We start from the raw sequence: 16760 nt of genomic DNA, 5'->3' as shown, positions 1-16760 counted from the left end.
CACACACACACACACACACACACACACACACAGAGCTGAAAACTGAAATTTAACTTTGTAAAAACAAGACTTTCTTCACTGTGGGGAGTATACTCTGACATTTTCCATTTCATAACCCACTAATTCATTGTGGATTTCAAAACGAGAACTTGAGGACACACTACTTTTGCTTTTAGAGATTGGAAAACTGAGTTGCAGCAGGGCTGTGATTTGCCTGTGAGCTAGCACTGCACAAAGTCACCCCAAGTGTTTTACCTAAAGGAAACTAGCAGAAGAGTAGACAGACCACCTTGGTAACAGACCTGCTTCCATTTTCCAGCTACGAGATTTCTCATCACCTTTAGATTTCATTTTCCATTTATAATCATTTTTAAGACCTTTCAAATTTTTCAAACATGCCTGATACAAGTTAAATGTCACAGAAGTTAACAGTGAATAGGTTGTAAATTAGTTGTAACTTGGTGGTTTATTTTGGCATCTTTAAAGGAAGAAAGAAAGAACACATTTTTAGACCTCAAGTGAGACTTAAAATCATCATGCCCTTGGCTTAATCTTAATTTTTTTGTGCTTTACAATAAATTCCAGAACTGTAGCAATAAAAATGGTTGCTTTTAAAGCACCATTTTTGTTATATCACTTCTGAAAAATTTATTTTTAACTTTGCCTCCACTTCAAAGAAACATCTCATTTTCAGTTAATCTCATTGCCGAATGTTTCCATTCATTTCTGAACTTGACTCTTTGGTGGTACTTGCCACAGCTGTCCAATCTCTTCTTGACATCTGTCCTTCTCTGGCATCCATGATATTGTCAGACATCTTCCTACAATGACTATTCATCATCGCAGTGGCCCCTGAACTGTTTTCATCCTTTCCTCAGTCTATTCACACAGACCCCAACACCCTCAGGGCTTCAACCACCGCCTTATTCCCCTCTCTCCTAGGTCTCTAGTGTACGTTCTTCTATCAGCTACCTATTGGTCATTTCAGATGCCGTTCCAGAGGGCACCTGAAACTCAATGTGCTACAAGTTAGATTCATATTTTTTCTGGAAACCTACTGTGTGTTCCTTCTTTAGGAGAATGGTACCCTACCAATCCCAAACCTTGGCATTCTTCTAACCAATCTCTCTTTATCCATTTTACATGCAAATCCCATCAAATCAATCACAATCCTCACATGTGGACCTTTATAAGGCACTCTGTCTTTGATAATCACCAGCACTTTTTCCTCAGCCATGTTCCTTTTATGGTTATCTGCAACAGTCCCCTTTACTGTGCTCTGTGGGCCCTTCTATTGGGATTCCATTCTCTCACCTCTGTTAGAAAACATTAAAACACTTCAACAAGTACAAAAGTTTCACAAATGTCTGACAATTGCTTACCTCCCACTTACCTAGATTTTCAAACTATTGCTTTGATCATAAAAATCGGTTCTTCAAAAAGGACTAGGCAAGGGTTAGTATAAAAGTGAAGTAGGGGACAGAAGTTCCCACCAAAGAGCTGCCAGAAAACTGGGAGACATGATCAGTCTCTCCTGGCGACCCACAGAGATAGATGGGGGGATCTGAGCACATTGCAAGCCGGTGTCCTGCATCCTTGCGCAGAGCTGCTTCTCACAGCACCTTCCTCAGCTGACAGTCCCCTGTCTGCCTCTTCCCAGCCAGGCTTACTGGCCACCGGGTCACACTGTTAGTGTTCTTGTCGTAGGAGAACAGAACTATGACTCTCTACCCTTATCTCTACATGCATGGGACCTAACATAACTCATGGCATAATGGCGCTCCTTGGTTTGCTACAGGATTAAAAGAGTGACAAATAATAATTTCAAATTATCCATTAAAAATTATTAATTGTTCGTGTTCAGTGTTGGTAAAAAATAACAATCATCCCCAGTGACCTGATGTAGGAAAAAAGTGAACATTTGAATAGCAGCATCATTTTATCTACTTAAAATGGTGTTTTACATATTCACTCAGAATGCCGGTTAATTAGTAACTAATTGACCAGCCACATCTTAGAACAGTGATAAGCAGTATAAACTCAGGGACTGTCTGAACAAAACCAGCACTGCTCAGTTTCACATCTCTGGAATATGGACACCTTTTGCCAATTTCCTAAGAAGAAGAATCTCTTCTAAATAAATAGCTCAAACCAAGAAGTTTGGTTAGCATCTTTTGGGTGAAGCAATGGCAGCCCATGTTCCTGGGAGTGGTCGTACTCCGTGTTCCCAGAGTTGCTTCCATGCAGATCAGCTTGATGGATAACTGGGCTCTTAGAAATATGGTTGCTCCAAAAATACTGGCATGAACAACTTAGTGTTGCCATGTTAATAGCCTGAACTTCACATCTCATTTCAATGCAGAATCTTGGTATATCTTTTTTGTAGCTGGGACAGGGAATCCCATGTCTGGATTGACCTGCAATTATTGTAGTTGTAGTAATTTGTACTATGTGCCAGACATTGTGTTCAGAACTTTAAATATATTACCAAAGTGAATCTTTCGAACACACGCGTTTTATTCACATTAACTGATGAGGGACCTAAGGTCTAAAGATTGAGTAACTTAACTTACCCACCACGTAACTAGTTAGTGTTAAAGTCCGAGTTCTAGCCTCAACAGTGACTGCACAGGCTGTGGTATGATGGCACAAGTGTGCCTTTCCTGTGTGGTCTTCATCATAAAGGGCTGTGAAGGAACCCGGCCAATGTGAATACTTATCAAAATGGCAGCGTCTCTGCTGGGCAGGGGTTGTGCGTATTTTTTACACAACACAGGCTTTATTCCAATGACCAGATTGAAGTTCATGTTACTCAGATTACTTTGTTACCCGTTTTTGTTGAGAAATATCATGGGAACATTTACATTACTAACTCTAGTATTGCACTGATCTTTGGTGTTAAGTCTTTTCAGTGAACACCTCAAAACTGCTTTTGAAGGGGGAAATGCACGGACTTCCAATTCTCATGTCTTAGCCTCATACAGCAATCTATTTTAATAGCGAGCATGACCCTCTCTAAACACAAAGATTTGAGATTGCTTTAAAAATTATTTTAACACTTCTTAATCATTTTTTTTTAATTCTACTTTTAGGGTATTCATAGACCTTTCAGCCTCAAGTACAAAGTTTAAGGAAACGTGCTTGTCCTTTTTGAATTTTTACAATGAGGTCCAGAGTGGTTTTTGAGTATTAAAAACAAAGTACTTTCTCTAGAAATCTTAAAGCTAAATGCTCATCTGGCCATGGCAGAATTCTTTTCCATTTATGCAACATTTTTTCAAAGTTATAGCCTAATATTTTTAATCTTAACAATGACACAAATACCAAATATTACATTAACTATTAAGTTATTTCAGCTTCATTACAAGAACTACAAATACTATCAAATGTTAACAATGAAGTGCTTTTTCTTCATTGCTTAGACACACAGTTAAGCATGAAAAAAAAAATTGTTCCTGTCTTTAATGTATCTCTGGTTCACACTTACACACCCTTACACATATTGTCTTTTTATTCCATCTCTTTTCCCCTCTTAGTTTTCTAAACTGAAAGCAAAACATGTAATGGGTACATTCCTATTTATTTCTAAAAAGACCAAAGTTATTCATTTGCTAAAAATTCAGTCACTTTCAATTATTAAAAAAATATGGTAAAATAAATGAAGCAAATATAGAATTTCTCCCATTTAAATTCTTTATAAATTAAGACCTACAAGAAATAGTCTAATGCCTAAGCCATTATTCTAATTTTAGATCGTTATCGTACTCCAGATGAGTTATTATCCTTTTACTATTTTATTACAGAAGTACATTTTACATCTATGATGTCTTTTGCATCTCTACTTGAATACATACACCATTACATACTCAGATCCACAAAACCAGTAATTTTTATTTTATTTTGGATCACAAAGTAGAATATATCATGTTTCAAAAATTACCTTTTAAGGAATTAATCTGGGGTTAGAAATAGCTATTAAAAGATGGTTGGGCTATTACTGAATGTATGACTAGTTCCTCAGAATGTGGTGCTTGCATTCTGAATATGTGGAATGAAAGATGAAGTTACTCCATTCTGAGTGCACTGATCCTACGTGGCCAGCTAAGCCCCTACCAGCAAGCAATTACTGAGACTTGCAGTGGCCAGTGAGGTGTGCTGCTAACAATGGAAGCAGTTTTAGGAGGCTTTGTTAGTCAATGTGAAAATCTTGTAAAGTATGCTCAAATCAAGAACAAATCTTTGGGCGGTATTAGGAAAAAATACCCATTTTGGACTCTTCAACAATTCCTTATTTAGAATGCTAAAATTACAGCCACAAGCAGGGTCTGGATGTCATTTAAAATAAATTCTCCCCATTCAGAATCCTTTGTTTTGTGGGGAAAAAAAGGAGTTGAAAAACAGGATTGGGCACTCTAACATACAAGTCTCCTTTATTTTTAAGGCCCCATGCTGGCTGCGCACAAGGAAGGATTAGGAAGAGATTAGGAAATTGGCTCTGTTATGGGAGGAAAGAAAAAAAATGCTAAAATATTTTAAAAAATGTTACTAAGTGTTATGCAAATGATAAGTGCACATATGAGCTCAAAGGGGTCCTCTGTTTTCTTCCTACCTACCTATAGCTCTGAGACCACCACTACGGTATTGACCTTTTAGAGGCTTATCAGCCCCTATCACTGAACAGCTGGCATGCCATTCAAGTTTGGGGGGGCTGGGCATTGTTCCGATACCAGTTAGGAAATAATCTGGATTACCATGAGAGCGTGCATGTACATGAAAAACAAATCACGGTTAAACTACTGCTGGAATGATTTTCTTAAAACTCCAAACTTGTGGTGGGGCTAATCAGGTCATTTTTACTGATTAGATAGGTGACACATGACTGCTTTAATTTTCTCCTCCTTACGAGACTCCCTTTCAACATTGTGAAATAATACCTCCATTGAATTAAGACAGAGAACTTTACCATTCCAAAGATTAATTCTGATTGTGGAGAAAACCCAATGAATCTCAAGCATGGGACATCTGCCAGCGAGTGGTACAAAAAGGGAGGTAGTAGAAGAAAGCCACAGCAGACCTGGCCAAATTGGTCTCAACACAACAGGACCCGCATGGTGCCAAGGAAAAGGCTCAACAGCTAAACCCAATCAAAAGACCTATCTAGATTTCATTTTTGACACTATCTCTCTTGCTTTTCTAGTGTTACAGCCATTTTATTTGGTCTTTATTATATTCTATGAGGAGGATTGCATTAATCTTCTTTGCTATCAAGCTAACCTTCCAAATTGTACACTGCCATCATGTCACCCCACTGTCTAAGTCTTGTCCGTGGTATTCCCACAGCCACAGCTCAACATCCTGCTACTCAATGCTCCCTGCAGCCTTCGCTGGTGAGTGACAGACCAACAAGAAGACTAGATTAAATTCCAGGTGGTGCTACTTAATAGATGTGCTTCCCTGAGCCAGTCATTGAAACTTTTCTGAGCCCTGGTTTTCCTCACTGGAAACAGTCAAAGGTACAACTGAATAAAAGTGTAAACTGTAAACACTGAACCAAGGGCAGTGTTTTTATTGCCAAGTCTTTCAACCCATTTTCTGCTACTCATCTTTTGCCACTATGATGCTTTAAACATACTGTATAGTCAGCCAGCCACTTTGCCTATCATTTTCCCAAATGTTTGTGCTTCCACATCTCCCTCTCTGCTACCTGAAGCAAACCATCACTGCCCACTCTTTTCTCTGAACCCCCTAAGTAAGCTATAGAAGTTCTATTTATGGAGTGCTATATTTATCTGTCTAGGTGCTTTCCATTGTTTCTCAAGTGCCCTGCAATTGCTCCCATGTTATAGAGGGGAAGGTTAAAGAGAGTAAGTGACCCTTAGAGATACAAGGCACTTTTCCGAAGACCGCCAAGCAAGGGAGGCCCAAACCTAACATGGCAGGCACAATGAGGTGGTGAGAAACTGCAGTGATTCATATGTGTTCAGTGTCTTTCTTTTAATATATGCAAGAAAAAATAATAAGGCTTTCTTCATAGGGTTGCAAGAACACATACTTCAGTTACCTGTATGTGCCAGTTAGGAGGATGGAGCAGGTAGGTAAAGAAGAACAGAACGATTGTTAAGATAAAGGCAAAGAAAGGGTGAAGAAGAAGATTCTTTCAGCTGGAAATACCCCCAAAGAATCAAAAGTATTGTTTTTATTTGTTTTCAGAGCTTAGATACAGTGTCATTCTACAGGATCCAAAAGTTTTATCTGGAACCATAACTTATTTCCTCATTCTGATTTAACTTGGAATTGATATACAAAACGACACTAAAATCAGGGAACCATCCTTTAGGGTTGAATGGGTCACTCATCACTCTTGGGACAGCTATCTTGGGATCCTGCTCTGCCAGGACACCAGAACCACCATGAGGACTTTGGGCTTCACTGATATGCCAAGTAGTTCCTGACTGAGAACTGTAGCTGCCGTGGTCACCCTTCTGCCAACACTCACTCTGTTTCTTCCTGAACACATGACAAAGCTACATTTCCCAGTGTCCTTTACACCAGACTGTGTGAGCAGGCTTGTTTTCCCTTCCAGCAGAGGTGGTAGGGTCTCAAGTCTCCCATTCAGCACCCCAAATTTTCTCCTTGTGGAAAGCCAACTACAGTGATCACTGGAGCTTGGAAACTACATGTTAAGATGACACAGCCATTACCTACAAGATCAAACCTTGCACACATCAAGCAACCTAAAAATCCACTGGAGACCATTAAACAAGAGATGCATTTCTACTGTGTAACAGTTTGGGTTACTTGCTACAACCATGTCACCCATGCTGACAAATTTATGTGTTCATCAAAGCCCTAGATGTATATAAATAATTTGATTCTGCAATGTGTTCATGTTCAAGTTGGCTACAGTGTGGATGTCACTGAGCTGGTCTGGTGCCCTACAGGAAGGGATAAGATTAATCAATACAAAGTTAAGATCTAGATCAGGGGAGATAACTTTTTTCCTAAACATGAGAGATAAGACATGTAGGCTGTACAGGTCATTTACAGTCTCTGAAAACATTCTTCTTCGCTTTTTTAAAAACAGCACCTTAAAGTATTCAATGACATTCTTGGTTTGAAAGCTCTATAAAAGCAGGTTTTGAACCAGATTTGATCTATGAGATAATGATCTGTTAATATCTGGTCTCCATCCAGTTCTACATCTGTAACAACCAAAGTTACACAACAAAGAACAGGATTTTATGACACAAAAATTACATAAAATTCAAGTTTGGTTTGAGTGAAGTTTTACTGGAATGTAGCTACAATTATTTGTTTACATATTGTCTGTGGCTGCTTTTGCACTACTGGGGCAGAGTTGAGTAGGTATGACAGGCATTGGCTCACAAAGCCTAAAATATTTACTTTCTGACCTCTCATGGAAAAAATTTGCCAATCCTTGGTCTGGAGGTTCCAAAAAAAAGACTGTTTTATTAGGTAACCAGATCTTCCACAGACTCAGGGAGACACAAGGGGGCACTGCATGTCTGGCTGCTTGGGTGCCAGGCCCAGTTTTGCATCTCTTGATGAAAGCGGGTCATCCCCCCCAAAAGATTTCAGTTTACAGCTACTCCCTTGAAAAGGATAAATACAGCAATCTTTACTTCAGAACACTCTACCTAGAATGTTCTGAAGCAATAGGCTAAACTGCCATCACCATTTTCTTCTCATGTATTGAATGGTCACAGTCAAAACTATTTAAACTCACTGTGACAAGTGGGACCTCTTAGCATCGCTGCATTGTCAAACAAATGCTGAGACAGGATATGCTTTCGCATTATCAATAGGTCACATGTGCTGTTCTTACTGTTGGATTATTATTACTAAACTATAGTGCTAAACTCTTTCAATTCATGACGCGACTTAATCCCTGCCGCCCTTTGTCTCCTCTACATTGTTTTGAGATGTTATTGATAAAATTTTATTTTTAAAACTATTGTATTTTAAGTAGTCATCCTTATGGTTTGCCCAAGGTAAAGAACTGAAATATCAGGACTTGGGTTTATATCGATATCTGTTTGAATTAAAATCTGGAGTTCATTTTATCACACCATAAGGTGCACCACACAACCTTACTTCATACAAACTCCCACATACTACTCTCTGGCTACTATCCCACAATCAAGTTTTTTTGTCTGTTTGCTATTTTTTTATAGTCAAGTTTCAACTATACTAATACACATTAAATCACAATATTGATTTTATGCTAGATATGTATAGTGCTAGATGTTTCCACATTTGGTCCCTAACCTCTTTGAAGTCTCTTCATTTGTAAATGGACCTGGTTAATAGCAATTTCAGAGCATAAATGTTGAATTACTGAGTAGTAGGTGCTTAGAAGTTCTTAGTAAGTAGGGCCTACAATTTAAAAATGTAAGCTTTATTATAAGTATTCATGTTTAGGTTTTTATATAAAATGAGGACCAAGACTCAATATTTTAAAAAACTATTCTAGCCTAACTCCATGAGAGAGCCTAACTCCATGAGAGGCACAAGTGTTAAGCAGCAATAAAAAGTACTGAAATAATCAAGGCATAAGATAAAATATCCTGGGAAACCTCCCACACAGGGGATCATGGCTGTGATAATATCACATACTTGTAATATCCGTTTGGGGTGTACACTTTGAGATTATTAGATGATATATTGTCTATTTTAAAGAGTACCTTCAAAGAACAAAATCAGACTAGTTTTCTTTGACAAAATTGGGGGATTTGGGTTCAGCTTGAAAGCAACTTTTAAAAATTCTCTGGACAGTAAAGATATCATTTTCAGCGGCCTAATTAATAGTAACACTCATGGACTATTTTCCAATATGCAGTTTCTTTCTCTTCCCTGTCCAATCCTAAACTGGACCTATCACCCTCTTTTTGTTCCAATCACCTTTGTTATAAAACAACACTTCCTTATAACACCCAGCATGCCTGCTTTCCACAGCTAGGGTTACATGGAAGGTGGGACATTCTCAAACTTTTTTTTTTGTACATATTGCTGTAACATGCCCTAATTTTGCATTATATCAACCAGATCCTGTATCCTCTTTCTGAATGGCCTCCTCATTGAGTTGCCTAAGCTACTGTGACTAAGCTACTTCTCAAGTATCTGGTTCCCATAGAGACAGAACAGCTATCACATTGTCAGGCATTCATTTCTTTATATTCCTTAGAGTAAGGGCCAGCCACATGCTCCCCTTGACAATGCTCATAAATACCACGAGATTTGTGCTCCACCAGATTTGTCCCTGAACTACTTTGAGACTTCTCAAAACCTAGGGAGATAAAAGGCAGGCAAAACACGTTTGATCAGCTTGGTTATTGTTAATGATTTAGATGAACATTTAGGAGCAAATTCTGTAGATCACTGCCAAACTCTCTTCTTTTTTTCTCCACTTCTCTTTCGACTGACCTTTAATTCCACAAAGTAATCTACAAGTCGAAATAAGATTTTCTCTTGCTTTTCTTTCAAGAACTCACATACGTTGGCACGTACAACGAGCCACTTTCCTGAGAGAAACTCCTGGTAGAACTCTGATAGCTGCCTTCCTTCCAGCTTATGTCACGACACTGAATCTCCACTAAGTTCTGTCACCCTTGAATATGTCCTTCACCATCACTCCCATTCCTGCCCTGGCATTTGCCAATTCTTCTGCTTAGAAAACTCTTTCTCCTGAGGAATACATGACCGACTGTCCTCTGTGGTCATTCCAATCTCAGGCTCAAAGTCATACTCTGGATACCTCCCCCAGCCAGACTTAATGAACTTGTTCTCTCCCTGGCTCCACAACTGATACATGAAGAAGTTTACATTTAATGCTGAAATTACCCATACTTTCAAAAATACATAAATTTGTTTTATTTAAATTACATGAGATTGAAGTTGTCATCATATGTCCCATTATGAGAAGTTAAAACTAGCAACCAAAATAGTACTTGGTAAAGCCTCAAAACACCAATGGCTGATAGTTTTAAAAATAAAACTCAAGGTATTTGTGAACATTTTGTTTAGATATGGTAAGCAGCCAGGAGTTTTGAGAGTAGGTGTGAATTTCAGATTAACATGAAGGCAGCAGCCCATGGAAGTTCAGCACCTCGCTCTAAGCTACCTGTTTTCATAAATTGCACTTTGCTTAATTATTATCTTCTCACAGAAAATTGTTTAACATAAAGATGGGATATATCGTACTTATTTCTGAACACGGTTGAATAGTGGAATAGTTGAATGTTCTTATTACAGATGTATATTTTTCCAGTCTTTTTTTTTTTTTTTTTGATTGGATGCATCTCTAGGACTGTGGAAAAGAAAGCTATACTGTGAAGCCCAATGGATAATTCCTCCATACTGTGCTTATGTAGCAGGCACTCAGTATAGCCTTAGTGACATAAATATCAAGACAATGAGTATCTGGGTGAAGTCTGTAAAGACAGCATGCATGTTTTATGTGTGATACCTTTAATATTTAATTGTGATAAATACCAAGTCACCAAATTCAGTTCCTAAAGAGTGAAACTAAATGCTTTAAGAACCTAAGAATTGTGATATTTAATTAAAGATTTTTAAATACAAGAAATACCATAATCATAGGATAGTTCAAATTACTCTAGCCACTACAAGTAACATGATAATTTGTGTGGGTTAGGCTTTATAGAAATACTAAACAAAATATCAAAAAGGATTTATAAGGTTTTGGGAAATTGTAAGGAAGAATATTGAAACTACTCATGGAAAGTGGTCTCTAATAACATTCTTTACCTACATCACCAAGAGAAGTATTGCAGCAACTCAAATATAGATCTATTGTACCTACTGTCACAAAGCAACTCGATTTCACATACCATTCACATAAATTTAGCCCCATAGCAAAGGAACTTAAAAACGTATTTATAACAGGTATTTTGAGATGAAATAATAATTACTGAAGACCATGGCAAGTGAATTTCCTCCATTGAATGTACTGGGAATAAAATGATAAAAAAAAAAAAAACAGGGTAAATAAAAACTAACACAAATGATCTATGTCATCTATGTATTTTCATGCCTCATTCTAAAATATCATTTCACCACTTTAATGCACTGATGTTTGAAATAAGAATGATTTAACTGTATAAATTCTACCTCATTTTTAAGGACCTAAAATATTGCTTTATTCACATATTTTTTTACATATAATATATATGCATTTTACTACATCAAAAAATCAAATTATTTTACTATTTAATATTTTCAATTTATTGAAGTTAGACTATATTTCCATTTGGACATAAATTCAATTCTAGGCATATTTACTCTAAAAAAATGAAAAACTGAAGTCTATTAGTACTCACCCTCCCATATCTGTTGGCATAGGACCCAGTAAGCAAGGAATGGAAAACAATGATTGTCTCATCCAGGTCCCAGATGAATACTCTCTACAAGAGAAGAACCAAATCAGTTTCTTTTTCATGGTTGAGAAAACTGATATCCTATTGACATGAATATGAAAAGGTAGTCTTAAGTAGTAGACAAATGAAAATTTTGTATTATTCTGTTTAAATTTTTAAAAATTCTTTTAAAATACAACAGTTGTAAACACAACCTCAGATGAGGTAACAAAAAAAAAAAGTTATATTAGCACCAGTAACATAAATAAAGCAAAGAAACAATAACACACTCTTTTAGCTTCAGCATACATTTATGTTCTTTCTAACTCAATAGCAAAGGTAGAAAATAAAGAAATGAAAATGAGACTGTTTAACTTCTGAGACATGGGGTAAACCCACCAAAAATCATTTATCATTTTTAAATTTCTTCTCTGTGTTCATTACGAAGTGTTAAAATTGTCAATCACATGTTTAATCAAGCCAAATACTAAAAAAAAGTGCATAAAATCTAAAACTTTACATCATCCGTTCTCTTTATTTTACCTATTGGGCTGTTAGCAAATGGACAGAATATAAATTGTTCTGGACAGGATTTCTTCAGATAACAGATAGTTAACAAATTAAACAGACATGTAACACAAATTTTTAGACACAACTTGGAGTATTTAGAATTGGATTTGCAGGAATTCATTTTGAAAAGGTCTCTGAGATGCCACAAAAGACCTCCCAAGCCTGCTTTTCATCCCATTCCCACTCATACCAGTACATATTCAGACACATAGATTCTGCTGGAAAATTTTCATCTTTTCAGCCAAAATAATCATGTTTTCCACCATCAGATTTTACTTTGGCAAAAAACATAAACTTAATTGCAGTGGATTCAAAGCTATGAAATTTACCACCCTTTAAGGTTTTATATAATCCCTCCTGCTTTTGAACTCCACCAAAACATGTCTCATAAGGTGATTACCATTTCAGTGTAGAACATTCCAGACTTTCCTTTCTCAATACACATAAATGTGTCTTTAATTTCAAAGTGGATTTTACTAAGCATTTTTAGTATAACAGACACTTAATTGAAATGGCAATGATAGAAAGCAGTGCAAGAGAGTTTTCTTCAAGCAAGATGATATAATTTACTCTAGCTCCTTGGAGAGAAATAAGCATATGCTTTACCATGTAGATATAACAGAAGGGAAAAGAAAAATAATTGCTTACCCTATAATTAAAGTGAAAGAAAAATGCCTTACCTATAATTAATATGGAAAAGAAAACTGACATTTCAACACCCCAATCATTCTATTCAGCAAGTATATAGAACTACCATTTACTTATAAGACATCTTGTTTCTCACTAGGCATTGGCAATAGCATACCTCAAGATCAGAATCTGGGGGAGGTGAAGGATTATTATTTCGTCTACCCCGTCCTCGTGACTTCCCATCTGAACCTCGTCGCAATCGATCAGAATCTGAATCTTTGATGGGCGTGGATGGGCTGTGGATTGTGCTGTACTCTGTAGAAAAAGAGAAGGACTTTCATCTCTTGGTTCTATAACCATTGTGACAGGATTAATTTAGCTTTAATTCATTGGACATTTGTAGAGTAAAAAAAAATGTCATCCTCTTGAAATTCTGTAGTTTCTCTTACTGCACTGGTAAATAATTTGAGGTATTTGATTCCAGGACTTGTTCATAAATGACTACAATTTACTAAAGGGGGGGTGATGCCAGGCTGTGTTGAGGTTGGATGTGTTAAGGTTGGATGTACTGAGTTGCCCAGATTTTCCTTCTGGTTCTCTATGATGATACAATGCTTGTCCGTCCCCATATTGTCACATTTCTGGAAAATTTCAAAGTTCCTATTTCCTCCATTTTATGTGAGAACAAGCAAGTCACTAGGTAAGAAGAGCTGATACACAAGTGATGCTCACACTCTATATTGCATTTATCCCACCATTCTTTTAGGTCTTTGTCTGACCAAATTTTCCACTCCAGGCAGCACACTAAAATTACTCATCTGCAGCCCTCCCTAGTGGCATGGCGGGTTAAAACACAGCACAAAGAAGCTAAAGCCACTTCCGCATGAGTTCAATCCTGGCCCTGGAGGTGATCCACATGGTGCGGCAGATCTCTCCTGACCTGCCCGCTGCTCCCTCAGCAGTGTACTTCGTCACTTGGCCTATTCTGCTGCTCACTGTCTCTGGTGAATCCTCTCACTGCCCCTACACCTCTAGCCTGTACTCCAATTCTGTATAAATAAATAAATCTTTAAAAAAATTACTCATCAGCAAAAATTAAAGACTGGAAATAATCACATATGAGCCACAAAAAAAAAACTAAGACAATTCCCATCAACCTCTGAGAAATAATTGGGCAGTAGTTATGGAGTTGGGAGACTTATCCCGATTGCAGAATAACAAAAACCACCTTTATTTTCACTCCTTAGGCTTGTTTTTCTTCACCCAGTTCACACATCACATTCCAGATGTGCCACTGCACTGGCTCTCCTGCCTAAGCTTTTTGCCAGATTTCTCTACTAGATAGGGACTGGATTTTCTCAGTGTAATATGAGGAATGATGGTTCTTTCTTATACACTGTTGTACTACTACATTCCACAAAATGAAGAACAGGTGAAGACCTGGTAGCCTTTATTAATGTACTATCAGCCTCATCTCTGCCAATATCGTGTGTGTGTGAAACCATGTGATCCTGGGATTACCCCCAAGTTTAAGTGCTCTCTAAAGCCCCACGATGCGGGACTTTGAGTCAAATTTTACAGTTTCATTTAATTCACACAAGACAACCTTGTGCCTTTCTTTATTTGAAAAATCTGAATAAATTCCTGTTACTTTTAGATGTTTATACACCCTCTTCTACAGCAAACTTTCTCATGTGAAGAGGTTTGGTGATCTTCATACTCTGAGACCATTACTATGATTTGCAAACCCCTAAGTTTAATTAAGGTCAGAAAGTCCAAAACAATTCCATCCAATGGGCCACTTTATGGAGTTACTTGGGATGCATTTCTGAGTTATCTTACTGCACGAAACTATCAGAATCTAAGGTAGGTTAGTCTAAGCTAAGCATTCTTTAAATCTGTGTTAGATTGCTTTTCTTACCGAGCCAGCTGACTATGGTCTCTCTGCTGAAGTTGCGCCAAATAAAGCATTTCTTATCCATGATTTACAGAGAATTAGGGGGTCAACTGAATATTTTTTATGGAGTTCATTGGATTTAAAACTGTGTTTTTAAAAGTCTTGGGCTTTCTGTTCCTTTAAATACTCGGCTATCTACATCCATCTAGAATCCCAAAGAGTGGTGGTATAAGAGAAAACACATACCAATCTCTAATCATTTTAAAACAGAGCATCTACTTTTGAGCTGTGCCAGTTAGAATTTAACTTACCTATACTTCAAATACTTGACTACAAAATCTGTCTTGAATTGTGAGTTCTTTAGTGTTTAGATGTTCATACTTAAGAAGATACTAAGAGATATAAGGCAGTGTATCTTATCACATTATACTTTTTGCCTTGACTTTTACAGGGTTTAAGTTTGTCCTTAGGGTAGTTTATATTACTGAGTTAGCCTAGATTTCCTCTTATAGACAGCCTATTACTTTTTTGATATTTACTTATTTTCCCCTGCTTAAAAAACCCAAATACACCTTTCAAATACATTCTATTCAATTTTTTAAGGACAGAAAATCTTCAGTTAAATTGATTACTTAACTTTTATAAGCCTTCCCCGAAGTGGGGGGAGGGATATCAATGGACAAAGTAGACAGGATAAACTGTGTCACCTAAAGTTTTTTCCTATATAGAAAAGGGACCTAAATGATGGACAACCCAACCACTTTTCACATTGAACCCACACATATACACCTGAGAGGCCTCAACTTATTAGAAGGTAAAATTTAAAGATTGCAAACTAATTTAAAAAAAAAAAAAACCTTCTTTGTTCCATGAGATGAAAATAAATGCTTCTACTCTTAACCAGCTTTCCTAACTTCACCTTACTCCTACTAGTGCAAGACAACACAAGTAATTTAGTCTTCTAATCCACCAACAGCTCATGTTTCATTAAAATCCTCTCCAAATAGCTAAACTTTACCCCCACTGAGATAATGGATGTAAAAGTACTCAGAAGAGCACTCCTTTCATTGAACAAACACTTTAAGACTGTCCAAACTATTTGAGGCACTGTACCTCTAATCTAAAGTAAAAGAAGGTATGATTCTTGCCTTCTTGGAGCTTAAAATTCAGAGGAAGTCACTGATTCCTGGACAAATAGAAATTATTAAAACACTATGAAAAGGTGTCTGTCATAGGAAAGCAGAATGCCAGCAAACCAGAGAAATTCTACATAATTCAGGTTTACAAAGTTATAACATCTTCCTAAAAAAGGAGTACAGACTCATGAGCTAGAAGAACATAAATGTTCTCTGCATAGGCACATGAGCATGTGTGAAAAAGATAAAAAGAGAGAACACTGATTAAGAACTGAAAGAGAAAAAAAAAAAAAAGTCCATGACTCTGACCTGACTCTATAAAGGAAAAGTACCTCAATGAGGGTAGAGTGGAAGACAAAGAATTCAACACAGGAACAACGTAATCAAATTCACATTGCTTTAGGCAGGCCACTGTAGCTGCAGTGGCAAGGACACTGCGGCTAAGAATGAAAAGGGGAGCCCAGCAAGGAGGACAATTCAATTATCCAGGTGACGGATGGTGGTGGCAGAGCTGGAGGTAGTGGGGCAGGACAGTTACAGACTTTATGTGTCATTAGGAAGTGAAATCGCTAACTAATTGGATAAGGAAAAGAGAGGAAGGCAAGGATGATGCTTATGCCACTGGCATTTTATAAGATGAAGTAGGGAATGGATAAAGGAGGAGAAATTATAGGCAAGAACGTAAGTAAGAATTTCAGTTCATCTTTCAAAATAATGAACTTGAACAATCTGTGGGTATTCACATAAAAATGGCTCTGTAGCTCAGGGAAGAAATGTGGGCTGGATTTAGGGTTGAAACTGATATCTAACATAATATATACAAAGAAGTGGGGGTCTAATGAAAGACATGCCATGTATATAGGCCAGACAGGCAGAGAAGGGTTGGTGAGGTATGAGAAGGAAAACCAAGATCAGTGTATTCTAGAGGAAACAGTATGTCAGGTTGGACCTGATGATCAATAACTTCAAATTGGTCAAAAGATCAAGAGTCAAAGAGATCCTGGTATACACTAAAAGTCCAAATTTGGGACATATTCAGGAGATAGATTAGTGGGAAAGCAAAAGGTACAGAAATATAAGGATGATAATTCCTAAAATGAAGGCCTATAATTGCCAAATCCAATATTTTTT

The 16760-nt window shown here is 37.2% G+C and overlaps 1 protein-coding gene across 6 annotated transcripts in view; it reads right to left on the bottom strand.

The window, feature by feature from the left end:
• The window catches only part of EYA1 (EYA transcriptional coactivator and phosphatase 1), a 147149-nt gene that overhangs the window by 42232 nt on the left and 88157 nt on the right, over positions 1 to 16760 (bottom strand). For all 6 annotated transcript variants that reach the window (XM_004679806.2, XM_004679804.1, XM_004679807.1 and 3 more), the window contains 2 exons: positions 12772 to 12911; positions 11361 to 11444 (listed from right to left, as the gene is read on the bottom strand). In XM_004679806.2, the coding sequence (XP_004679863.1) occupies positions 11361 to 11444; positions 12772 to 12911 (224 nt within the window). The remainder of the gene's footprint in view (positions 1 to 11360; positions 11445 to 12771; positions 12912 to 16760) is intronic.

The sequence above is a fragment of the Condylura cristata genome, unplaced genomic scaffold (genome assembly GCF_000260355.1).
Source record: "Condylura cristata isolate star-nosed mole 26May11 unplaced genomic scaffold, ConCri1.0 scaffold00009, whole genome shotgun sequence".
NCBI classification, from domain to species: Eukaryota; Metazoa; Chordata; class Mammalia; order Eulipotyphla; family Talpidae; genus Condylura; species Condylura cristata.
Note: the sequence above shows the minus strand (reverse complement) of the source record. Positions and strands in the feature narration are given on the sequence as shown.